At 51.6% G+C, this 27,400-nt stretch overlaps 1 protein-coding gene across 1 annotated transcript in view; it reads right to left on the reverse strand.

The window, feature by feature from the left end:
* Positions 1–27,124, reverse strand: part of AQP1 (aquaporin 1 (Colton blood group)) — a 30,192-nt gene extending 3,068 nt beyond the window's left edge. Inside the window, exons 1-2 of the mRNA XM_072154439.1 lie at positions 26,577–27,124; positions 1,898–2,062 (exon numbers count right to left, since the gene is read on the reverse strand). Coding sequence (XP_072010540.1) covers positions 1,898–2,062; positions 26,577–26,972 — 561 coding nt within the window. The 5' untranslated portion in view covers positions 26,973–27,124. The remainder of the gene's footprint in view (positions 1–1,897; positions 2,063–26,576) is intronic.
* Positions 27,125–27,400: the final 276 nt, after the last annotated feature.

The following is a 27,400-nucleotide window of genomic DNA, read 5'->3' on the forward strand; positions in this document are numbered from 1 at the left end:
GTAGTTATATTCCTGTACATAGAGGGAAGTATTATAGTAGTTATATTCTTGTACATAGGGGGCAGTATTATAGTAGTTATATTCTTGTACATAGGGGGCAGTATTATAGTAGTTATATTCCTGTACATAGGAGGCAGTATTATAGTAGTTATATTCCTGTACATAGGAGGCAGTATTATAGTAGTTATATTCTTGTACATAGGGGGCAGTATTATAGTAGTTATATTCTTGTACATAGGGGGCAGTATTATAGTAGTTATATTCTTGTACATAGGGGGCAGTATTATAGTAGTTATATTCTTGTACATAGGGGGCAGTATTATAGAAGTTATATTCTTGTATATAGGGGGAAGTATTATAGTAGTTATATTCTTGTACATAGGGGGCAGTATTATAGTAGTTATATTCCTGTACATTAGGGCAGTATTATAGCAGTTATATTCCTGTACATAGGGGGCAGTATTATAGCAGTTATATTCCTGTACATAGGGGGCAGTATTATAGTAGTTATATTCCTGTACATAGGGGGCAGTATTATAGTAGTTATATTCCTGTACATAGGGGCAGTATTATAGTAGTTATATTCTTGTACATAGGGGGCAGTATTATAGCAGTTATATTCCTGTACATAGGGGGCAGTATTATAGTAGTTATATTCCTGTACATAGGGGGCAGTATTATAGTAGTTATATTCTTGTACATAGAGGGCAGTATTATAGTAGTTACGTTCTTGTACATAGGGGGCAGTATTATAGTAGTTATATTCTTGTACATAGGGGGCAGTATTATAGTAGTTATATTCTTGTACATAGGGGGCAGTATTATAGTAGTTATATTCCTGTACATAGGGGCAGTATTATAGTAGTTATATTCCTGTACACAGGAGGCAGTATTATAGTAGTTATATTCCTGTACATAGGGGGCAGTATTATAGTAGTTATATTCTTGTACATAGGGGGCAGTATTATAGTAGTTATATTCCTGTACATAGGGGGCAGTATTATAGTAGTTATATTCCTGTACATAGGGGGCAGTATTATAGTAGTTATATTCCTGTACATAGGGGCAGTATTATAGTAGTTATATTCCTGTACATAGGGGCAGTATTATAGTAGTTATATTCCTGTACATAGGGGGCAGTATTATAGTAGTTATATTCCTGTACATAGGGAGCAGTATTATAGTAGTTATATTCTTGTACATAGGGGGCAGTATTATAGCAGTTATATTCCTGTACATAGGGGGCAGTATTATAGTAGTTATATTCCTGTACATAGGGGGCAGTATTATAGTAGTTATATTCCTGTACATAGGGGCAGTATTATAGTAGTTATATTCCTGTACATAGGGGGCAGTATTATAGTAGTTATATCCCTGTACATAGGAGGCAGTATTATAGTAGTTATATTCTTGTACATAGGGGGCAGTATTATAGTAGTTATATTCCTGTACATAGGGGGCAGTATTATAGTAGTTATATTCTTGTACATAGGGGGCAGTATTATAGTAGTTATATTCCTGTACATAGGGGGCAGTATTATAGTAGTTATATTCTTGTACATAGGGGGCAGTATTATAGTAGTTATATTCTTGTACATAGGGGGCAGTATTATAGTAGTTATATTCTTGTACATAGAGGGCAGTATTATAGTAGTTATATTCTTGTACATAGGGGGCAGTATTATAGTAGTTATATTCTTGTACATAGGGGGCAGTATTATAGTAGTTATATTCCTGTACATAGGGAGCAGTATTATAGTAGTTATATTCCTGTACATAGGGGGCAGTATTATAGTAGTTATATTCTTGTACATAGGGGGCAGTATTATAGTAGTTGTATTCTTGTACATAGGGGGCAGTAGATTGTGGGGCTGCAATATGGCCATGCTTTTCTTACCGCAATAAGATGTCCTAGTGCTACAGAGAGTCCTATGGCCAGAGGAATGGATCCCGATATATCGCGCCTCCGTTTATCTGTGACAGCGACCACGCACAGCACCAGCTGGAAGGTGACCATGATCTCGACCCCCAGACCCTGTCCGGCCGTTACTCCTGCGCTGAGCTGGAAAACACAAAAGGAGAATAAAATACCGTAATATCGTGAGGCTGTGATACATGATACATGATGACTGCATATATCTCAGGGGACCGATAACACGATGTGATATGACGGAGTTCTGCGGTTTATTCAGATCCGTTAATGTCAGAACTTTCTATGGTGGGAATATAATAAATATAAAGTGACTGAGCCCCGGAGTGTATCCTGATTATCCTGCCCCCCCCGGACGCTGTATACAGACATTACACGCTGTCAGATTCCGTAACCATGGCGTGCGTTCTGTGAATCCTCTGCCGCCTCCTCCTCTCATTAATAATCACGCTTTTACTTTCTGTACCAGATATTACAATAACCCTGGAGAATCTCTCCATAGGATGAGGGGTGTGCGCCCGGGTCTCCATAGCGACGCTGATACAATGTCACCCCAACTTTTTCGCCACTTTTTTGTTCTATGAATAGAATGTTTCTTTCTTTTTAGCTAATTCCGAGCACATTTTCCAGCGCCGGTATGGTAACGCGGACGGATGACGGTCTCATGATTCCGACGGGGAGGGCGGTTTTTATTTAGAGCCGTTGCTCCTGTTGTTTATAAGACGCACGAGGATAGAATCGGGATAAGCCCCTCATTCATCCGCGGGAGGGGGGGGGGGGGCGTGTTCCCTCCAAATACAAACTCACTATAGCAAATGTCCCGGCACAGCGAGAGACGGGAGAAAATCTCTGACTAAAGGCGTCTATTCATGGGAACGGCGCTCCGCATTCCTGCGCTAACCTTTACAAAGCGTCCGCAGCTATAGGTGCTGCCATTTATCACCCAAATATCACCGACTAAGCGCGTTACAGGACCAAGCGACAAGTCCTTCACACGAAAATTCATTGTAGGATCCTGAAGTTTAGCCAACTTTTTTTTTTTTTTGTCTGTTCTCATTGGTTCCCAGGTCACGAAATGTGAGGTGATCACAACAAACAAAACTTTATTTACAAGGTGGGTAACAGGAAATATATTTCATTAAAACTAATTTTTAGCAATAAATTAGGGACGGGCCGGGATGAGCTTTTATATGGATGGGAGAGGCCGGTCCGAGCGGAGCTTCAGTGTCCCTGTAAGCAAACGGGCATGGATCAAACGAACCGCAGCACGGGACATCAGCAGTGCCCCTACTGTACACTATACCCCCTATACTGCCCCTACTGTACACTATACCCCCCATACTGCCGCTACTATACACTATACCCCCCATACTGCCCCTACTGTACATTATACCCCCATACTGCCCCTACTGTACATTATACCCCCCATACTGCCCCTACTGTACATTATACCCCCCATACTGCCCCTACTGTACACTATACCCCCCATACTGCCCCTACTGTACACTATACCCCCCATACTGCCCCTACTGTACACTATACCCCCCATACTGCCCCTACTGTACATTATAACCCCCATACTGCCCCTACTGTACACTATACCCCCCCCATACTGCCCCTACTGTACACTATACCCCCCATACTGCCGCTACTATACACTATACCCCCCATACTGCCCCTACTGTACATTATAACCCCCATACTGCCCCTACTGTACACTATACCACCCATACTGCCCCTACTGTACATTATACCCCCCATACTGCCCCTACTATACATTATACCCCCATACTGCCCCTACTGTACACTATACCCCCCATACTGCCCCTACTGTACACTATACCCCCCATACTGCCCCTACTGTACATTATACCCCCCATACTGCCCCTACTGTACACTATAGCCCCCATACTGCCCCTACTGTACATTATACCCCCATACTGCCCCTACTGTACACTATACCCCCCATACAGCCGCTACTGTACACTATACCTCCATACTGCCCCTACTGTACACTATACCCCCCATACTGCTCCTACTGTACATTATACCCCCCATACTGCCCCTACTGTACACTATACCCCCCATACTGCTCCTACTGTACATTATACCCCCCATACTGCCCCTACTGTACACTATACCCCCCATACTGCCCCTACTGTACATTATACCCCCATACTGCCCCTACTGTACACTATACCCCCCATACTGCCCCTACTGTACATTATACCCCCATACTGCCCCTACTGTACACTATACCTCCATACTGCCCCTACTGTACACTATACCCCCCATACTGCCCCTACTGTACACTATACCCCCCATACTGCCCCTACTGTACATTATACCCCCCATACTGCCCCTACTGTACACTATACCCCCCATACTGCCCCTACTGTACACTATACCCCCCATACTGCCCCTACTGTACACTATACCCCCATACTGCCCCTACTGTACATTATAGCCCCCATACTGCCCCTACTGTACACTATAGCCCCCATACTACCCCTACTGTACACTATACCCCCCATACTGCCCCTACTGTACACTATAGCCCCCATACTGCCCCTACTGTACTCTATACCCCCCATACTGCTCCTACTGTACATTATACCCCCCATACTGCCCCTACTGTACACTATACCCCCCATACTGCCCCTACTGTACATTATACCCCCCATACTGCCCCTACTGTACACTATAACCTCCATACTGCCCCTACTGTACATTATAGCCCCCATACTACCCCTACTGTACACTATACCCCCCATACTGCCCCTACTGTACACTATACCCCCCATACTGCCCCTACTGTACACTATACCCCCCATACTGCCCCTACTGTACACTATACCCCCATACTGCCCCTACTGTACATTATAGCCCCCATACTGCCCCTACTGTACACTATAGCCCCCATACTACCCCTACTGTACACTATACCCCCCATACTGCCCCTACTGTACACTATAGCCCCCATACTGCCCCTACTGTACTCTATACCCCCCATACTGCTCCTACTGTACATTATACCCCCCATACTGCCCCTACTGTACACTATACCCCCCATACTGCCCCTACTGTACATTATACCCCCCATACTGCCCCTACTGTACACTATAACCTCCATACTGCCCCTACTGTACATTATAGCCCCCATACTACCCCTACTGTACACTATACCCCCCATACTGCCCCTACTGTACATTATACCCCCCATACTGCTCCTACTGTACATTATACCCCCCATACTGCCCCTACTGTACACTATACCCCCCATACTGCCCCTACTGTACATTATACCCCCATACTGCCCCTACTGTACACTATACCCCCCATACTGCCCCTACTGTACATTATACCCCCATACTGCCCCTACTGTACACTATACCCCCCATACTGCCCCTACTGTACACTATACCCCCCATACTGCCCCTACTGTACACTATACCCCCCATACTGCCCCTACTGTACACTATACCCCCCATACTGCCCCTACTGTACACTATACCCCCATACTGCCCCTACTGTACATTATAGCCCCCATACTGCCCCTACTGTACACTATAGCCCCCATACTGCCCCTACTGTACACTATACCCCCCATACTGCCCCTACTGTACACTATAGCCCCCATACTGCCCCTACTGTACATTATACCCCCCATACTGCCCCTACTGTACACTATAACCTCCATACTGCCCCTACTGTACATTATAGCCCCCATACTACCCCTACTGTACACTATACCCCCCATACTGCCCCTACTGTACATTATACCCCCATACTGCCCCTACTGTACACTATACCCTCCATACTGCCCCTACTGTACACTATACCCCCCATACTGCCCCTATTGTACACTATACCCCCATACTGCCCCTATTGTACACTATACCCCCATACTGCCCCTACTGTACATTATATCCCCCATACTGCCCCTACTGTACACTATACCCTCCATACTGCCCCTACTGTACATTATACCCCCCATACTGCCCCTACTGTACACTATACCTCCATACTGCCCGTACTGTACACTATACCCTCCATACTGCCCCTACTGTACACTATAGCTCCCATACTGCCCCTACTGTACACTATACCCCCCATACTGCCCCTACTGTACACTATACCCCCATACTGCCCCTACTGTACACTATACCCCCCATACTGCCCCTACTGTACACTATAGCTCCCATACTGCCCCTACTGTACATTATACCCCCCATACTGCCCCTACTGTACATTATACCCCCCATACTGCCCCTACTGTACACTATAGCCCCCATACTGCCCCTACTGTACATTATACCCCCCATACTGCCCCTACTGTACACTATACCCTCCATACTGCCCCTACTGTACACTATAGCCCCCATACTGCCCCTACTGTACATTATACCCCCCATACTGCCCCTACTGTACACTATACCCTCCATACTGCCCCTACTGTACACTATAATTCCTATACTGCCCCTACTGTACACTATACCCCCCATACTGCCCCTACTGTACACTATAATTCCTATACTGCCCATACTGTACACTATATACAAACATATCACCTCACACATAAGATGCTTTATACTAAGAATGATAGCGGCAGATTTATACTCCAGTAACCTGAGATGATCGAACGGTAGATAGATGCATGCAGCTCTGGTTGTGACTGGAGTATCACAGATGATATAAGCATAGGAATTGAGAAAATACACTCACCGGCCACTTTATTAGGTCCACCTGTCCAACTGCTCGTTAACACTTAATTTCTAATCAGCCAATCACATGGCGGCAGTGCATTTAGGCATGTAGACATGGTCAAGACAATCTCCTGCAGTTCTCCCGAGCATCAGTATGGGGAAGAAAGGTGATTTGTGGCCTTTGAACGTGGCATGGTTGTTGGTGCCAGAAGGGCTGGTCTGAGTATTTCAGAAACTGCTGATCTACTGGGATTTTCACGCACAACCATCTCTAGGGTTTACAGAGAATGGTCCGAAAAAGAAAAAACATCCAGTGAGCGGCAGTTCTGTGGGCGGAAATGCCTTGTTGATGCCAGAGGTCAGAGGAGAATGGGCAGACTGGTTCGAGCTGATAGAAAGGCAACAGTGACTCAAATCGCCACCCGTTACAACCAAGGTAGGCAGAAGAGCATCTCTGAACGCACAGTACGTCCAACTCTGAGGCAGATGGGCTACAGCAGCAGAAGACCACACCGGGTGCCACTCCTTTCAGCTAAGAACAGGAAACTGAGGCTACAATTTGCACAAGCTCATCGAAATTGGACAGTAGAAGATTGGAAAAACGTTGCCTGGTCTGATGAGTCTCGATTTCTGCTGCGACATTCGGATGGTAGGGTCAGAATTTGGCGTCAACAACATGAAAGCATGGATCCATCCTGCCTTGTATCAGCGGCTCAGGCTGGTGGTGGTGGTGTCATGGATCCATCCTGCCTTGTATCAGCGGGTCAGGCTGGTGGTGCTGGTGTCATGGATCCATCCTGCCTTGTATCAGCGGCTCAGGCTGGTGCTGGTGGTGTCATGGATCCATCCTGCCTTGTATCAGCGGGTCAGGCTGGTGGTGGTGGTGCCATGGATCCATCCTGCCTTGTATCAGCGGCTCAGGCTGGTGGTGGTGGTGTCATGGATCCATCCTGCCTTGTATCAGCGGCTCAGGCTGGTGGTGGTGGTGTCATGGATCCATCCTGCCTTGTATCAGCGGCTCAGGCTGGTGGTGCTGGTGTCATGGATCCATCCTGCCTTGTATCAGCGGGTCAGGCTGGTGGTGGTGGTGTCATGGATCCATCCTGCCTTGTATCAGCGGGTCAGGCTGGTGGCGGTGGTGGTGTCATGGATCCATCCTGCCTTGTATCAGCGGCTCAGGCTGGTGGTGCTGGTGTCATGGATCCATCCTGCCTTGTATCAGCGGGTCAGGCTGGTGGTGGTGGTGTCATGGATCCATCCTGCCTTGTATCAGCGGGTCAGGCTGGTGGTGGTGGTGTCATGGATCCATCCTGCCTTGTATCAGCGGGTCAGGCTGGTGGTGGTGGTGGTGTCATGGATCCATCCTGCCTTGTATCAGCGGCTCAGGCTGGTGGTGCTGGTGTCATGGATCCATCCTGCCTTGTATCAGCGGGTCAGGCTGGTGGTGGTGGTGTCATGGATCCATCCTGCCTTGTATCAGCGGGTCAGGCTGGTGGTGGTGGTGTCATGGATCCATCCTGCCTTGTATCAGCGGCTCAGGCTGCTGGTGGTGGTGTCATGGATCCATCCTGCCTTGTATCAGCGGCTCAGGCTGGTGGTGGTGGTGTCATGGATCCATCCTGCCTTGTATCAGCGGCTCGGCTGGTGGTGGTGGTGTCATGGATCCATCCTGCCTTGTATCAGCGGCTCAGGCTGCTGGTGGTGGTGTCATGGATCCATCCTGCCTTGTATCAGCGGCTCAGGCTGGTGGTGGTGGTGTCATGGATCCATCCTGCCTTGTATCAGCGGCTCAGGCTGGTGGTGGTGGTGTCATGGATCCATCCTGCCTTGTATCAGCGGGTCAGGCTGGTGGTGCTGGTGTCATGGATCCATCCTGCCTTGTATCAGCGGGTCAGGCTGGTGGTGCTGGTGTCATGGATCCATCCTGCCTTGTATCAGCGGGTCAGGCTGGTGGTGGTGGTGTCATGGATCCATCCTGCCTTGTATCAGCGGGTCAGGCTGGTGGTGGTGGTGTCATGGATCCATCCTGCCTTGTATCAGCGGCTCAGGCTGCTGGTGGTGGTGTCATGGATCCATCCTGCCTTGTATCAGCGGCTCAGGCTGGTGGTGGTGGTGTCATGGATCCATCCTGCCTTGTATCAGCGGCTCGGCTGGTGGTGGTGGTGTCATGGATCCATCCTGCCTTGTATCAGCGGCTCAGGCTGGTGGTGGTGGTGTCATGGATCCATCCTGCCTTGTATCAGCGGCTCAGGCTGGTGGTGGTGGTGTCATGGATCCATCCTGCCTTGTATCAGCGGGTCAGGCTGGTGGTGCTGGTGTCATGGATCCATCCTGCCTTGTATCAGCGGGTCAGGCTGGTGGTGCTGGTGTCATGGATCCATCCTGCCTTGTATCAGCGGGTCAGGCTGGTGGTGGTGGTGTCATGGATCCATCCTGCCTTGTATCAGCGGCTCAGGCTGGTGGTGGTGGTGTCATGGATCCATCCTGCCTTGTATCAGCGGCTCAGGCTGGTGGTGGTGGTGTCATGGATCCATCCTGCCTTGTATCAGCGGCTCAGGCTGGTGGTGGTGGTGTCACGGATCCATCCTGCCTTGTATCAGCGGCTCAGGCTGGTGGTGGTGTCATGGATCCATCCTGCCTTGTATCAGCGGGTCAGGCTGGTGGTGGTGGTGTCATGGATCCATCCTGCCTTGTATCAGCGGCTCAGGCTGGTGGTGGTGGTGTCATGGATCCATCCTGCCTTGTATCAGCGGCTCAGGCTGGTGGTGGTGGTGTCATGGATCCATCCATGACACCACCACCACCAGCCTGACCCGCTGATACAAGGCAGGATGGATCCATGACACCAGCACCACCAGCCTGAGCCGCTTGTATCAGCGGCTCAGGCTGGTGCTGGTGGTGTCATGGATCCATCCTGCCTTGTATCAGCGGGTCAGGCTGGTGGTGGTGGTGCCATGGATCCATCCTGCCTTGTATCAGCGGCTCAGGCTGGTGGTGGTGGTGTCATGGATCCATCCTGCCTTGTATCAGCGGGTCAGGCTGGTGGTGGTGGTGTCATGGATCCATCCTGCCTTGTATCAGCGGCTCAGGCTGGTGGTGCTGGTGTCATGGATCCATCCTGCCTTGTATCAGCGGGTCAGGCTGGTGGTGGTGGTGTCATGGATCCATCCTGCCTTGTATCAGCGGGTCAGGCTGGTGGTGGTGGTGGTGTCATGGATCCATCCTGCCTTGTATCAGCGGCTCAGGCTGGTGGTGCTGGTGTCATGGATCCATCCTGCCTTGTATCAGCGGGTCAGGCTGGTGGTGGTGGTGTCATGGATCCATCCTGCCTTGTATCAGCGGGTCAGGCTGGTGGTGGTGGTGTCATGGATCCATCCTGCCTTGTATCAGCGGGTCAGGCTGGTGGTGGTGGTGGTGTCATGGATCCATCCTGCCTTGTATCAGCGGCTCAGGCTGGTGGTGCTGGTGTCATGGATCCATCCTGCCTTGTATCAGCGGGTCAGGCTGGTGGTGGTGGTGTCATGGATCCATCCTGCCTTGTATCAGCGGGTCAGGCTGGTGGTGGTGGTGTCATGGATCCATCCTGCCTTGTATCAGCGGCTCAGGCTGCTGGTGGTGGTGTCATGGATCCATCCTGCCTTGTATCAGCGGCTCAGGCTGGTGGTGGTGGTGTCATGGATCCATCCTGCCTTGTATCAGCGGCTCGGCTGGTGGTGGTGGTGTCATGGATCCATCCTGCCTTGTATCAGCGGCTCAGGCTGGTGGTGGTGGTGTCATGGATCCATCCTGCCTTGTATCAGCGGCTCAGGCTGGTGGTGGTGGTGTCATGGATCCATCCTGCCTTGTATCAGCGGGTCAGGCTGGTGGTGCTGGTGTCATGGATCCATCCTGCCTTGTATCAGCGGGTCAGGCTGGTGGTGCTGGTGTCATGGATCCATCCTGCCTTGTATCAGCGGGTCAGGCTGGTGGTGGTGGTGTCATGGATCCATCCTGCCTTGTATCAGCGGCTCAGGCTGGTGGTGGTGGTGTCATGGATCCATCCTGCCTTGTATCAGCGGCTCAGGCTGGTGGTGGTGGTGTCATGGATCCATCCTGCCTTGTATCAGCGGCTCAGGCTGGTGGTGGTGGTGTCACGGATCCATCCTGCCTTGTATCAGCCGCTCAGGCTGGTGGTGGTGTCATGGATCCATCCTGCCTTGTATCAGCGGGTCAGGCTGGTGGTGGTGGTGTCATGGATCCATCCTGCCTTGTATCAGCGGCTCAGGCTGGTGGTGGTGGTGTCATGGATCCATCCTGCCTTGTATCAGCGGCTCAGGCTGGTGGTGGTGGTGTCATGGATCCATCCTGCCTTGTATCAGCGGCTCAGGCTGGTGGTGCTGGTGTCATGGATCCATCCTGCCTTGTATCAGCGGGTCAGGCTGGTGGTGGTGGTGTCATGGATCCATCCTGCCTTGTATCAGCGGCTCAGGCTGGTGCTGGTGGTGTCATGGATCCATCCTGCCTTGTATCAGCGGGTCAGGCTGGTGGTGCTGGTGTCATGGATCCATCCTGCCTTGTATCAGCGGCTCAGGCTGGTGGTGCTGGTGTCATGGATCCATCCTGCCTTGTATCAGCGGCTCAGGCTGGTGGTGCTGGTGTCATGGATCCATCCTGCCTTGTATCAGCGGCTCAGGCTGGTGGTGGTGGTGTCATGGATCCATCCTGCCTTGTATCAGCGGCTCAGGCTGGTGCTGGTGGTGTCATGGATCCATCCTGCCTTGTATCAGCGGGTCAGGCTGGTGGTGGTGGTGCCATGGATCCATCCTGCCTTGTATCAGCGGCTCAGGCTGGTGGTGGTGGTGGTGTCATGGATCCATCCTGCCTTGTAACTGCGGGTCAGGCTGGTGGTGGTGGTGTCATGGATCCATCCTGCCTTGTATCAGCGGCTCAGGCTGGTGGTGGTGGTGTCATGGATCCATCCTGCCTTGTATCAGCGGGTCAGGCTGGTGGTGGTGTCATGGATCCATCCTGCCTTGTATCAGCGGCTCAGGCTGGTGGTGGTGGTGTCATGGATCCATCCTGCCTTGTATCAGCGGCTCAGGCTGGTGGTGGTGGTGTCATGGATCCATCCTGCCTTGTATCAGCGGCTCAGGCTGGTGGTGGTGGTGTCATGGATCCATCCTGCCTTGTATCAGCGGGTCAGGCTGGTGGTGGTGTCATGGATCCATCCTGCCTTGTATCAGCGGCTCAGGCTGGTGGTGGTGGTGTCATGGATCCATCCTGCCTTGTATCAGCGGCTCAGGCTGGTGGTGGTGGTGTCATGGATCCATCCTGCCTTGTATCAGCGGCTCAGGCTGGTGGTGGTGGTGTCATGGATCCATCCTGCCTTGTATCAGCGGCTCAGGCTGGTGGTGGTGGTGTCATGGATCCATCCTGCCTTGTATCAGCGGCTCAGGCTGGTGCTGGTGGTGTCATGGATCCATCCTGCCTTGTATCAGCGGCTCAGGCTGGTGGTGCTGGTGGTGTCATGGATCCATCCTGCCTTGTATCAGCGGGTCAGGCTGGTGGTGGTGGTGTCATGGATCCATCCTGCCTTGTATCAGCGGGTCAGGCTGGTGGTGGTGGTGTCATGGATCCATCCTGCCTTGTATCAGCGGGTCAGGCTGGTGGTGGTGGTGTCATGGATCCATCCTGCCTTGTATCAGCGGCTCAGGCTGGTGGTGGTGGTGTCATGGATCCATCCTGCCTTGTATCAGCGGCTCAGGCTGGTGGTGCTGGTGTCATGGATCCATCCTGCCTTGTATCAGCGGGTCAGGCTGGTGGTGCTGGTGTCATGGATCCATCCTGCCTTGTATCAGCGGCTCAGGCTGGTGGTGGTGGTGTCATGGTGTCTTTGGGCCCCTTGGTACAACGCCACAGCCTACCTGAGTATTGTTGCTGACCATGTCCATCCCTTTATGAGCACAATGTACCCTGTAACATCTGATGGCTACTTTCAGCAGGATAATGCGCCATGTCATAAAGCTGGAATCATCTCAGACTGGTTTCTTGAACATGACAATGAGGTCACTGGACACAAATGGCCTCCACAGTCACCAGATCTCAATCCAATAGAGCATCTTTGGGATGTGGTGGAACGGGAGATTCGCATCATGGATATGCAGCCGACAAATCTGCGGCAACTGTGTGATGCCATCATGTCACTATGGAGCAAAATCTCTGAGGAGCTTCCAGCACCTTGTTGTATCTATGCCACGAAGAATTGAGGCAGTTCTGAAGGCAAAAGGGGGTCCAACCCGTTACTAGCATGGTGGACCTAATAAAGTGGCCGGTGAGTGTATATGATTATTGTTGCTCATACAGAGCCGCCTGGTGATACTTGTGGGGTGGGGCTGCACCTTTGGGGGTCTTCAGCCTCCGCTATAGACGAGACCATGCAGAGAACTAGAATCTTCTTTGTGGAAAGAATCCTGAAATATTTCCCGGCTGCTGAATTCCTGAAAGTTATTTATAATCAATTTGCGATCGCTGAAGGTTCCTCAGTGCAATAAATAATAGCGCCAATGTGTGACTGATGTGTCGCCTGTTACACGCCGGCACTGGGGGGACACGGCCCATTATATAACAATGGATCCGCTATATGTGCTTGTATTATACATTGTTATACGGACTTATTCTAATGTTGTTTTGTTATTTAATGAATTCCTAAAATTGTGAAAAATAAATGTATTTTATGGGATATATATGTAGTGATTTACTGCAGATGACAGGGGTGTGGTTATAGGGAGACAGGGGTGTGGTTATAGGGAGACAGGGGTGTGGTTATAGGGGGCATGGGTGTGGTTATAGGGAGACAGGGGTGTGGTTATAGGGAGACAGGGGTGTGGTTATAGGGAGACAGGGGTGTGGTTATAGGGGACAGGGGTGTGGTTATAGGGAGACAGGGGTTTGGTTCTAGCGGTCAGGGGTGTGGTTATAGGAATGCAGGTACAGTTATATGAGTGCAGGGTACAGTTACAGGGGTGCAGGGTACAGTTTTATGGGTGCAGGGTACAGTTACAGGGGTGCAGGGTACAGTTATATGGGTGCAGGGTACAGTTTTATGGGTGCAGGGTACAGTTACAGGGGTGCAGGGTACAGTTATATGGGTGCAGGGTACAGTTATAGGGGTGCAGGGTACAGTTTTATGGGTGCAGGGTACAGTTATAGGGGTGCAAGGTACAGTTATAGGGGTGCAGGGTACAGTTATAGGGGTGCAGGGTACAGTTATAGGGGTGCAGGGTACAGATACAGGAGTGCAGGGTACAGTTACAGGGGTGCAGGGTACAGTTATATGGGTGCAGGGTACAGTTATAGGGGTGCAGGGTACAGTTATAGGGGTGCAGGGGTACAATTATAGGGGTGCAGGGTACAGTTATAGGGGTGCAGGGGTACAGTTATATGGGTGCAGGGTACAGTTATATGGGTGCAGGGTACAGTTATATGGGTGCAGGGGTACAGTTACAGGGGTGCAGGGGTACAGTTATATGGGTGCAGGGTACAGTTATAGGGGTGCAGGGTACAGTTACAGGGGTGCAGGGTACAGTTATAGGGGTGCAGGGTACAGTTATATGGGTGCAGGGTACAGTTATATGGGTGCAGGGGTACAGTTATATGGGTGCAGGGTACAGTTATAGGGGTGCAGGGTACAGTTATAGGGGTGCAGGGGTACAGTTATAGGGGTACAGGGTACAGTTACAGGGGTGCAGGGTACAGTTATATGGGTGCAGGGTACAGTTATATGGGTGCAGGGGTACAGTTATATGGGTGCAGGGTACAGTTATAGGGGTGCAGGGTACAGTTATAGGGGTGCAGGGGTACAGTTATAGGGGTGCAGGGTACAGTTACAGGGGTGCAGGGTACAGTTATATGGGTGCAGGGTACAGTTATACGGGTGCAGGCTACAGTTATAGGGGTGCAGGGTACAGTTACAGGGGTGCAGGGTACAGTTATATGGGTGCAGGGTACAGTTATAGGGGTGCAGGGTACAGTTACAGGGGTGTAGGGTACAGTTATAGGGGTGCAGGGTACAGTTATACGGGTGCAGGCTACAGTTATAGGGGTGCAGGGTACAGTTACAGGGGTGCAGGGTACAGTTATACGGGTGCAGGGTACAGTTATACGGGTGCAGGCTACAGTTATAGGGGTGCAGGGTACAGTTACAGGGGTGCAGGGTACAGTTTTATGGGTGCAGGGTACAGTTTTATGGGTGCAGGGTACAGTTATAGGGGTGCAGGGTACAGTTATACGGGTGCAGGGTACAGTCATAAAGGTTAAAGTGTATCGGTGTTTGAGGGGGGGGGCCCTAGTTCCAATGAGGAGACCCCAGTACTGCCAGGCAGCTGTAGGTATATGTGATATATTATGGGGTGCAGTCACATCAGTGTGTGGGGTCCCACCACCGGATCATTGTCTGCAGCGCTTCTCCGGAGGACTCGTCATTGCACATGACTTGTAGTAACCCCCTTATCAGTCTGACGGTGAACTGGTTAATATTTGTCTCGGACCCTCAAGGTGAGTGCGTCACCTGTGCGATTCCCAAGGCTGCGCACAACATCTGTAACTGGGCCACCAGGACCCCGGCACGGAGCAGAGGAGGCCATGGGAATAGTAGGGATCCTTAGGTCCCTACAATGACCCCCTGCACCCCCGGACCCCCCATAGGTGCGAGTTATTGGAGGGCTGATATCTCAGGGCACTCTGCCTGGAGTCTTCTCCTTCTCCTCGAGCAGCGCTGAGGATTTCCATGAATGTAATTATGTCAACCACAAGGAAGTTCTGCCAGGACTGACGCCCCACGTGGAAACTCTTCCATCATCCGCCAACCGCAGTGTTATGAAACAATAGGAAAATGCTCCGGGTGGTGCGGCTCCTGTGGGTGGTGGGGCTCCTGTGGGTGGTGGGGCTCCTGTGGGTGATGGGGCTCCTGTGGGTGATGGGGCTCCTGAGGGCGGTGGGGCTCCTGTGGGCGGTGGGGCTCCTGTGGGCGGTGGGGCTCCTGTGGGTGGTGGGGCTCCTGTGGGTGATGGGGCTCCTGTGGGCGGTGGGGCTCCTGTGGGCGGTGGGGCTCCTGTGGGTGGTGGGGCTCCTGTGGGTGGTGAGGCTCCTGTGGGTGGTGGGGCTCCTGTGGGTGATGGGGCTCCTGTGGGTGGTGGGGCTCCTGTGGGCGATGGGGCTCCTGTGGGTGGTGGGGCTCCTGTGGGTGGTGGGGCTCCTGTGGGTGATGGGGCTCCTGTGGGTGATGGGGCTCCTGTGGGCGGTGGGGCTCCTGTGGGCGGTGGGGCTCCTGTGGGTGGTGGGGCTCCTGTGGGTGGTGGGGCTCCTGTGGGTGATGGGGCTCCTGTGGGCGGTGGGGCTCCTGTGGGCGGTGGGGCTCCTGTGGGTGATGGGGCTCCTGTGGGCGGTGGGGCTCCTGTGGGCGGTGGGGCTCCTGTGGGTGGTGGGGCTCCTGTGGGTGATGGGGCTCCTGTGGGCGGTGGGGCTCCTGTGGGCGGTGGGGCTCCTGTGGGTGGTGGGGCTCCTGTGGGTGGTGAGGCTCCTGTGGGTGGTGGGGCTCCTGTGGGTGATGGGGCTCCTGTGGGTGGTGGGGCTCCTGTGGGCGATGGGGCTCCTGTGGGTGGTGGGGCTCCTGTGGGTGGTGGGGCTCCTGTGGGTGATGGGGCTCCTGTGGGTGATGGGGCTCCTGTGGGCGGTGGGGCTCCTGTGGGCGGTGGGGCTCCTGTGGGCGGTGGGGCTCCTGTGGGTGGTGGGGCTCCTGTGGGTGATGGGGCTCCTGTGGGCGGTGGGGCTCCTGTGGGTGGTGGGGCTCCTGTGGGTGGTGAGGCTCCTGTGGGTGGTGGGGCTCCTGTGGGTGATGGGGCTCCTGTGGGTGGTGGGGCTCCTGTGGGCGATGGGGCTCCTGTGGGCGGTGGGGCTCCTGTGGGTGATGGGGCTCCTGTGGGTGGTGGGGCTCCTGTGGGTGATGGGGCTCCTGTGGGTGATGGGGCTCCTGTGGGTGTTGAGGCTCCTGTGGGCGGTGGGGCTCCTGTGGGCGGTGGGGCTCCTGTGGGTGATGGGGCTCCTGTGGGTGTTGAGGCTCCTGTGGGCGGTGGGGCTCCTGTGGGCGGTGGGGATCCTGTTGGATGATGGGGCTCCTGTGGGTGATGGGGCTCCTGTGGGTGTTGAGGCTCCTGTGGGTGATGGGGCTCCTGTGGGTGATGGGGCTCCTGTGGGTGATGGGGCTCCTATGGGTGTTGAGGCTCCTGTGGGCGGTGGGGCTCCTGTGGGCGGTGGGGCTCCTGTGGGCGGTGGGGCTCCTGTGGGTGATGGGGCTCCTGTGGGCGGTGGGGCTCCTGTGGGCGGTGGGGCTCCTGTGGGTGATGGGGCTCCTGTGGGTGATGGGGCTCCTGTGGGTGATGGGGCTCCTGTGGGTGTTGAGGCTCCTGTGGGCGGTGGGGATCCTGTTGGATGATGGGGGTCTTCATGGAGGAGAGATCCATGTGACTGTCCGGTCCGGCCAGAACAGCTGTGGCCATTGTTAGACCAGAGGATCGTCCTAAGGGCCCAGACTCCAACCCAATACCGGACTGTATGGGTCCAACATAAGACATTACAATGTCTGTGGGGTATGCAGGACTAGGGCTATTATCCAAGGAACCAATAAAGTAACAGGATGGGAGGAGGACAGAGAAGTCTGGAGGAGGAGGACAGAGGGGTCTGGAGGCAGGAGGACAGAGGGGTCTGGAGGCAGGAGGACAGAGGAGTCTGGAGGAGGAGGACAGAGGAGTCTGGAGGGGGAGGACAGAGGAGTCTGGAGGAGGAGGACAGAGGAGTCTGGAGGAGGAGGACAGAGGAGTCTGGAGGAGGAGGACAGAGGAGTCTGGAGGAGGAGGACAGAGGAGTCTGGAGGAGGAGGACAGAGGAGTCTGGAGGAGGAGGAGGAGGACAGAGGGGTCTGGAGGAGGAGGAGGAGGACAGTGGAGTCTGGAGAAGGAGGAGGACAGAGGAGTCTGGAGGAGGAGGAGGAGGATAGAGGAGTCTGGAGCAGGAGGACAGAAGAGGGGTCTGGAGCAGGAGGACAGAAGAGGGGTCTGGAGGAGGAGGACAGAGGAGTCTGGAGGAGGAGGACAGAGGAGTCTGGAGGAGGAGGACAGTGGAGTCTGGAGAAGGAGGAGGACAGAGGAGTCTGGAGGAGGAGGAGGAGGACAGAGGAGTCTGGAGCAGGAGGACAGAAGAGGGGTCTGGAGGAGGAGGAGGACAGTGGAGTCTGGAGGAGGAGGAGGACAGAGGAGTCTGGAGGAGGAGGACAGTGGAGTCTGGAGGAGGAGGAGGACAGTGGAGTCTGGAGGAGGAGGAGGACAGAGGAGTCTGGAGGAGGAGGAGGACAGAGGAGTCTGGAGGAGGAGGACGACAGAGGGGTCTGGAGGAGGAGGACAGAGGAGTCTGGAGAAGGAGGACAGAGGAGTCTGGAGGGAGGAGGACAGAGGGGTCTGGAGGAGGAGGACAGAGGAGTCTGGAGGATGAGAAGAACAGAGGAGTCTGGAGGAGGAGGAGGACAGAGGAGTCTGGAGGAGGAGGAGGACAGAGGGGTCTGGAGGAGGAGGACAGAGGGGTCTGGAGGAGGAGGACAGAGGGGTCTGGAGGAGGAGGACAGAGGGGTCTGGAGGAGGAGGACAGAGGAGTCTGGAGGAGGAGGACAGAGGAGTCTGGAGGAGGAGGACAGAGGAGTCTGGAGGAGGACAGAGGGGTCTGGAGGAGGAGGGGGGTAGAGGTGTCTGGGGGAGGAGGGGGGTAGAGGGGTCTGGAGGAGGAGGACAGAGGGGTCTGGAGGAGGAGGACAGAGGAGTCTGGAGGAGGAGGAGGACAGAGGGGTCTGGAGAAGGAGGACAGAGGAGTCTGGAGGAGGAGGACAGAGGAGTCTGGAGGAGGAGGACAGAGGAGTCTGGTGGAGGAGGACAGAGAAGTCTGGAGGAGGAGGAGGACAGAGGAGTCTGGAGGAGGAGGACAGAGGAGTCTGGAGGAGGAGGAGGACAGAGGAGTCTGGAGGACGAGGACAGAGGAGTCTGGAGGAGGAGGACAGAGGAGTCTGGAGGAGGAGGAGGACAGAGGGGTCTGGAGGAGGAGGACAGAGGAGTCTGGAGGAGGAGGACAGAGGGGTCTGGAGGAGGAGGACAGAGGAGTCTGGAGGAGGAGGACAGAGGGGTCTGGAGGAGGAGGACAGAGGAGTCTGGAGGAGGAGGACAGAGGAGTCTGGAGGAGGAGGACAGAGGAGTCTGGAGGAGGACAGAGGGGTCTGGAGGAGGAGGAGGACAGAGGGGTCTGGAGGAGGGGGGTAGAGGTGTCTGGGGGAGGAGGAGGACAGAGGGGGGATAGAGGAGTCTGGAGGAGGAGGAGGACAGAGGGGTCTGGAGGAGGAGGACAGAGGAGTCTGGAGGAGGAGGAGGACAGAGGGGTCTGGAGAAGGAGGACAGAGGAGTCTGGAGGAGGAGGACAGAGGAGTCTGGAGGAGGAGGACAGAGGGGTCTGGAGGAGGAGGACAGAGGAGTCTGGAGGAGGAGGACAGAGGGGTCTGGAGGAGGAGGACAGAGGAGTCTGGAGGAGTAGGACAGAGGAGTCTGGAGGAGGACAGAGGAGTCTGGAGGAGGAGGAGGACAGAGGAGTCTGGAGGACGAGGACAGAGGAGTCTGGAGGAGGAGGACAGAGGAGTCTGGAGGAGGAGGAGGACAGAGGGGTCTGGAGGAGGAGGACAGAGGAGTCTGGAGGAGGAGGACAGAGGGGTCTGGAGGAGGAGGACAGGGGGTTTGGAGGAGGAGGAGGAGGACAGAGGGGTCTGGAGGAGGAGGACAGAGGGGTCTGGAGGAGGAGGAGGACAGAGGGGTCTGGAGGAGGAGGACAGAGGAGTCTGGAGGAGTAGGACAGAGGAGTCTGGAGGAGGAGGAGGAGGACAGTGGAGTCTGGAGGAGGAGGAGGACAGAGGAGTCTGGAGGAGGAGGACAGAGGGGTCTGGAGAAGGAGGACAGAGGAGTCTGGAGGAGGAGGACAGAGGAGTCTGGAGGAGGAGGACAGAGGGGTCTGGAGGAGGAGGACAGAGGAGTCTGGAGGAGGAGGACAGAGGGGTCTGGAGGAGGAGGACAGAGGAGTCTGGAGGAGTAGGACAGAGGAGTCTGGAGGAGGACAGAGGAGTCTGGAGGAGGAGGAGGACAGAGGAGTCTGGAGGACGAGGACAGAGGAGTCTGGAGGAGGAGGACAGAGGAGTCTGGAGGAGGAGGAGGACAGAGGGGTCTGGAGGAGGAGGACAGAGGAGTCTGGAGGAGGAGGACAGAGGGGTCTGGAGGAGGAGGACAGGGGGTTTGGAGGAGGAGGAGGAGGACAGAGGGGTCTGGAGGAGGAGGACAGAGGGGTCTGGAGGAGGAGGAGGACAGAGGGGTCTGGAGGAGGAGGACAGAGGAGTCTGGAGGAGTAGGACAGAGGAGTCTGGAGGAGGAGGAGGAGGACAGTGGAGTCTGGAGGAGGAGGAGGACAGAGGAGTCTGGAGGAGGAGGACAGAGGGGTCTGGAGGAGGAGGACAGAGGAGTCTGGAGGAGTAGGACAGAGGAGTCTGGAGGAGGAGGAGGAGGACAGTGGAGTCTGGAGGAGGAGGAGGACAGTGGAGTCTGGAGGAGGAGGAGGACAGTGGAGTCTGGAGGAGGAGGAGGACAGAGGGGTCTGGAGGAGGAGGAGGACAGAGGGGTCTGGAGGAGGAGGACAGAGGAGTCTGGAGGAGTAGGACAGAGGAGTCTGGAGGAGGAGGAGGAGGACAGTGGAGTCTGGAGGAGGAGGAGGACAGAGGAGTCTGGAGGAGGAGGACAGAGGGGTCTGGAGGAGGACAGAGGGGGCATTTATTATCGGTTTGTGTTGCTTCGCCGTGTTGCGGCACAATATTTGCTGCTTTTGGGTTTTTTTGGTCGCTCACTTTTGGGGCTGTTTTGGGATCCGGACACTTTTCCTGCATTTCTCGCTTCCAGACTTTTTTGGCCGCCGTTTTTTTCGCACATTTAGACCCACAAAAAGTTACTTTACAGACTTTCAGCTTCATGCCTGTGGCGTCAGACACTTTTTGCGCCACAATCTGACGTCCGGTGTAACTTCCCGCACGATTTGTGCACCAAAAAAAGTGACCCCTGCAACAATATTAATAAATTCCCCCATGGAAAAAAACGAAACACAATCACCGTCTGAATAAGGGTCAGAGTTCAGCCGCACACAAGATAACGAACCCAAACTGCCCCATCAGAACCAGCGAGGTCCCATCATACACGGATGTAGCAGAGCTGAGTCTGTCATGTGGCTGCAATTAGAGCAGATAATGAGGTGCATCCACCCTTCATTACACGGGACAATCACAAGAATGACCCAGCTTTCCCAGGAGCAGATCTACCCCTTTGTATCCTCAACCGTGATGTTACAATGAGCCGCCCCAAAATTCATCCCCAGAGAACTGCAGCCGAGAGACTAATACAGAGGTGAGAGAGCGGCGCAGACGTAAGGAGAAAGTGCAGAGCACAGAGATACATAAGGTACAGGGCCCAGCATTATATATATGTGCACTGCTACATTATGTGTTACATGGGACTGCAGGACACATCTACTACATGATCTGTACTCAGAGAGATATCACTGTGTTATCTGTGGTGTTACATGGGACTGCAGGACACATCTACTACATGATCTGTACTCAGAGATATCACTGTGTTATCTGTGGTGTTACATAGGACTGCAGGACACATCTACTACATGATCTGTACTCAGAGAGATATCACTGTGTTATCTGTGGTGTTACATGGGACTGCAGGACACATCTACTACATGATCTGTACTCAGAGATATCACTGTGTTATCTGTGGTGTTACATGGGACTGCAGGACAAATCTACTACATGATCTGTACTCAGAGATATCACTGTGTTATCTGTGCTGTTACATAGGACTGCAGGACACATCTACTACATGATCTGTACTCAGAGATATCACTGTGTTATCTGTGGTGTTACATAGGACTGCAGGTCACATCTACTACATGATCTGTACTCAGAGATATCACTGTGTTATCTGTGGTGTTACATAGGACTGCAGGATACATCTACTACATGACCTGTACTCAGAGATATCACTGTGTTATCTGTGCTGTTACATAGGACTGCAGGTCACATCTACTACATGATCTGTACTCAGAGATATCACTGTGTTATCTGTGGTGTTACATAGGACTGCAGGATACATCTACTACATGACCTGTACTCAGAGATATCACTGTGTTATCTGTGCTGTTACATAGGACTGCAGGTCACATCTACTACATGATCTGTACTCAGAGATATCACTGTGTTATCTGTGGTGTTACATAGGACTGCAGGACACATCTACTACATGATCTGTACTCAGAGAGATATCACTGTGTTATCTGTGGTGTTACATAGGACTGCAGGACACATCTACTACATGATCTGTACTCAGAGATATCACTGTGTTATCTGTGGTGTTACATAGGACTGCAGGACACATCTACTACATGATCTGTACTCAGAGATATCACTGTGTTATCTGTGGTGTTACATAGGACTGCAGGACACCTCTACTACATGATCTGTACTCAGAGAGATATCACTGTGTTATCTGTGGTGTTACATAGGACTGCAGGACACATCTACTACATGATCTGTACTCAGAGATATCACTGTGTTATCTGTGGTGTTACATAGGACTGCAGGACACATCTACTACATGATCTGTACTCAGAGATATCACTGTGTTATCTGTGCTGTTACATAGGACTGCAGGACACATCTACTACATGATCTGTACTCAGAGATATCACTGTGTTATCTGTGGTGTTACATAGGACTGCAGGACACATCTACTACATGATCTGTACTCAGAGATATCACTGTGTTATCTGTGGTGTTACATAGGACTGCAGGTCACATCTACTACATGATCTGTACTCAGAGATATCACTGTGTTATCTGTGGTGTTACATAGGACTGCAGGACACATCTACTACATGATTTGTACTCAGAGATATCACTGTGTTATCTGTGGTGTTACATAGGACTGCAGGACACATCTACTACATGATCTGTACTCAGAGATATCACTGTGTTATCTGTGCTGTTACATAGGACTGCAGGACACATCTACTACATGATCTGTACTCAGAGATATCACTGTGTTATCTGTGGTGTTACATAGGACTGCAGGTCACATCTACTACATGATCTGTACTCAGAGATATCACTGTGTTATCTGTGCTGTTACATAGGACTGCAGGACACATCTACTACATGATCTGTACTCAGAGATATCACTGTGTTATCTGTGATGTTACATAGGACTGCAGGACACATCTACTACATGATCTGTACTCAGAGATATCACTGTGTTATCTGTGGTGTTACATGGGACTGCAGGACACATCTACTACATGATCTGTACTCAGAGATATCACTGTGTTATCTGTGGTGTTACATAGGACTGCAGGGCACATCTACTACATGATCTGTACTCAGAGATATCACTGTGTTATCTGTGGTGTTACATAGGACTGCAGGACACATCTACTACATGATCTGTACTCAGAGATATCACTGTGTTATCTGTGGTGTTACATGGGACTGCAGGACACATCTACTACATGATCTGTACTCAGAGATATCACTGTGTTATCTGTGGTGTTACATAGGACTGCAGGACACATCTACTACATGATCTGTACTCAGAGATATCACTGTGTTATCTGTGGTGTTACATAGGACTGCAGGACACATCTACTACATGATCTGTACTCAGAGATATCACTGTGTTATCTGTGGTGTTACATAGGACTGCAGGACACATCTACTACATGATCTGTACTCAGAGAGATATCACTGTGTTATCTGTGGTGTTACATGGGACTGTAGGTCACATCTACTACATGATCTGTACTCAGAGATATCACTGTGTAATCTGTGGTGTTACATGGGACTGCAGGACACATCTACTACATGATCTGTACTCAGAGAGATATCACTGTGTTATCTGTGGTGTTACATGGGACTGCAGGACACATCTACTACATGATCTGTACTCAGAGATATCACTGTGTTATCTGTGCTGTTACATAGGACTGCAGGACACATCTACTACATGATCTGTACTCAGATATATCACTGTGTTATCTGTGCTGTTACATAGGACTGCAGGACACATCTACTACATGATCTGTACTCAGAGATATCACTGTGTTATCTGTGGTGTTACATAGGACTGCAGGACACATCTACTACATGATCTGTACTCAGAGATATCACTGTGTAATCTGTGGTGTTACATGGGACTGCAGGACACATCTACTACATGATCTGTACTCAGAGATATCACTGTGTAATCTGTGGTGTTACATAGGACTGCAGGACACATCTACTACATGATCTGTACTCAGAGATATCACTGTGTAATCTGTGGTGTTACATAGGACTGCAGGACACATCTACTACATGATCTGTACTCAGAGATATCACTGTGTTATCTGTGGTGTTACATAGGACTGCAGGACACATCTACTACATGATCTGTACTCAGATATCACTGTGTTATCTGTGGTGTTACATAGGACTGCAGGACACATCTACTACATGATCTGTACTCAGAGATATCACTGTCTTATCTGTGCTGTTACATAGGACTGCAGGACACATCTACTACATGATCTGTACTCAGAGAGATATCACTGTGTTATCTGTGGTGTTACATAGGACTGCAGGACACATCTACTACATGATCTGTACTCAGAGATATCACTGTGTTATCTGTGCTGTTACATGGGACTGCAGGGCACATCTACTACATGATCTGTACTCAGAGATATCACTGTGTTATCTGTGGTGTTACATAGGACTGCAGGACACATCTACTACATGATCTGTACTCAGAGATATCACTGTGTTATCTGTGGTGTTACATAGGACTGCAGGACACATCTACTACATGATCTGTACTCAGAGATATCACTGTGTTATCTGTGGTGTTACATAGGACTGCAGGTCACATCTACTACATGATCTGTACTCAGAGATATCACTGTGTTATCTGTGGTGTTACATAGGACTGCAGGTCACATCTACTACATGATCTGTACTCAGAGATATCACTGTGTTACCTGTGGTGTTACATAGGACTGCAGGACACATCTACTACATGACCTGTACTCAGAGATATCACTGTGTTATCTGTGGTGTTACATAGGACTGCAGGTCACATCTACTACATGATCTGTACTCAGAGATATCACTGTGTTATCTGTGGTTTTACATAGGACTGCAGGATACATCTACTACATGATCTGTACTCAGAGATATCACTGTGTTATCTGTGGTGTTACATAGGACTGCAGGTCACATCTACTACATGATCTGTACTCAGAGATATCACTGTGTTATCTGTGGTGTTACATAGGACTGCAGGACACATCTACTACATGATCTGTACTCAGAGATATCACTGTGTTATCTGTGGTGTTACATAGGACTGCAGGACACATCTACTACATGATCTGTACTCAGAGATATCACTGTGTTATCTGTGGTGTTACATAGGACTGCAGGTCACATCTACTACATGATCTGTACTCAGAGATATCACTGTGTTATCTGTGGTGTTACATAGGACTGCAGGGCACATCTACTACATGATCTGTACTCAGAGATATCACTGTGTTATCTGTGGTGTTACATGGGACTGCAGGACACATCTACTACATGATCTGTACTCAGAGATATCACTGTGTTATCTGTGGTGTTACATAGGACTGCAGGTCACATCTACTACATGATCTGTACTCAGAGATATCACTGTGTTATCTGTGGTGTTACATAGGACTGCAGGTCACATCTACTACATGATCTGTACTCAGAGATATCACTGTGTTATCTGTGGTGTTACATAGGACTGCAGGACACATCTACTACATGATCTGTACTCAGAGATATCACTGTGTTATCTGTGGTGTTACATAGGACTGCAGGACACATCTACTACATGATCTGTACTCAGAGATATCACTGTGTTATCTGTGCTGTTACATAGGACTGCAGGACACACCTACTACATGATCAGTACTCAGAGATATCACTGTGCTATCTGTGGTGTTACATAGGACTGCAGGTCACATCTACTACATGATCTGTACTCAGAGATATCACTGTGTTATCTGTGGTGTTACATAGGACTGCAGGTCACATCTACTACATGATCTGTACTCAGAGATATCACTGTGTTATCTGTGCTGTTACATGGGACTGCAGGACACATCTACTACATGATCTGTACTCAGAGATATCACTGTGTTATCTGTGGTGTTACATAGGACTGCAGGTCACATCTACTACATGATCTGTACTCAGAGATATCACTGTGTTATCTGTGGTGTTACATAGGACTGCAGGTGACAGGTGTATGACAGGTCTGTGTCTCTCGGTCTATAGTCATCCTTGTATTGACCAATCAGATCCATTCATCAGGTTATTAATTATTAATAGTTCTCCGATTACAATAAGCTCAGTGTAGTTCCGGGTGCAGGGGAAGGGGGCGCTGTGTCTGTATCATCCCATAGAAACATCCCTGGCTACATTGTATAATACTGTATACAGTACACACAGATGTAGCAGAGCCGGCTGAGTTGTGATTACACTATGACTAGGAATGGCAGTCCCATGTAACATATGGACACCCATTTACCACAATCTGCGTTTACACAACCAACACCTTAGATGATTTCCCCTGTGTCTTATCTCTGTTATGTAGCAGAGCTGAACGTGCGTGGTCAGTGCACCTGTAGCCCCAGAGCGCTGATAGGTGACACACTCAGCTCTGCTACACCCGAGCACCCTGACTCTATGGTTGATTATTAGATTTTGGAGAATTTCTTACCCCGTTGAGCCCCAGGGAGTTGCCCTCCAGGTTGCTGGTGATGCCGGACAGGATGGCGGTGGCGACCACGGCGCCCAGACACTGCGCCACGATGTAGAGGACGGCCTTGAGGATGCTGATCTGACAGCTGAGGAGGCAGCCCAGGGTGACGGCGGGGTTCAGGTGGGCGCCACTGATGTGCCCCACGCTCTGCGCCATGGTGGCGATGGCCAAGCCGAACGCCAGGGAGACCTTCACCACGTCCTGGGTGCGCCCCGCCGTCTCGTTCGTCTTGTCCTGGATCGGGAAATTAAACCCCAGGGCGGCGCCGATACTGATAAACACGAAAAATATCATGGCCAAAAACTCTGCGATCACCGCGCGCCAGAAGGATTTCTTCTTGAACTCGCCGGCCATTGCGGATTCTCAGGTCTTAACGAAAAAAAAAAAAAAATTGGATAAATTTTTTTTTTCAAAAAAATTTTTTTTTTTTAAAAATTATAAAAAAAAAATTCTCAAAATGAATAATGAAAGTTCTGTCTTTGTCCGCAATCAGGAGGAGGATTGTGCGGGGAAAGTCCTGGACCCGGGATATTTATAGGGGCTGGAGGGTCGGAGGAGCCGGAGGAGGGGGGGGGGACACAAAAGGAGGAAGGAACATTTACATGAAAAAAAAAACTCCCCCAAAAAAAAAAAACTGCCAGCCCTGCCAAGTCCCGGCTCCCTCCCGGCGCTCGCTCACATCTGCTGCCGCCTCGGACTGTCACACTCTCTCTCAACATTTTGAAAAACTTTTCTTTTATTTCTAATGGAGGTGAAACTTTTTGAAAAACCTTTTGTAGCGT

The sequence above is a fragment of the Engystomops pustulosus genome, chromosome 5 (assembly GCF_040894005.1).
Source record: "Engystomops pustulosus chromosome 5, aEngPut4.maternal, whole genome shotgun sequence".
Taxonomy (NCBI): domain Eukaryota; kingdom Metazoa; phylum Chordata; class Amphibia; order Anura; family Leptodactylidae; genus Engystomops; species Engystomops pustulosus.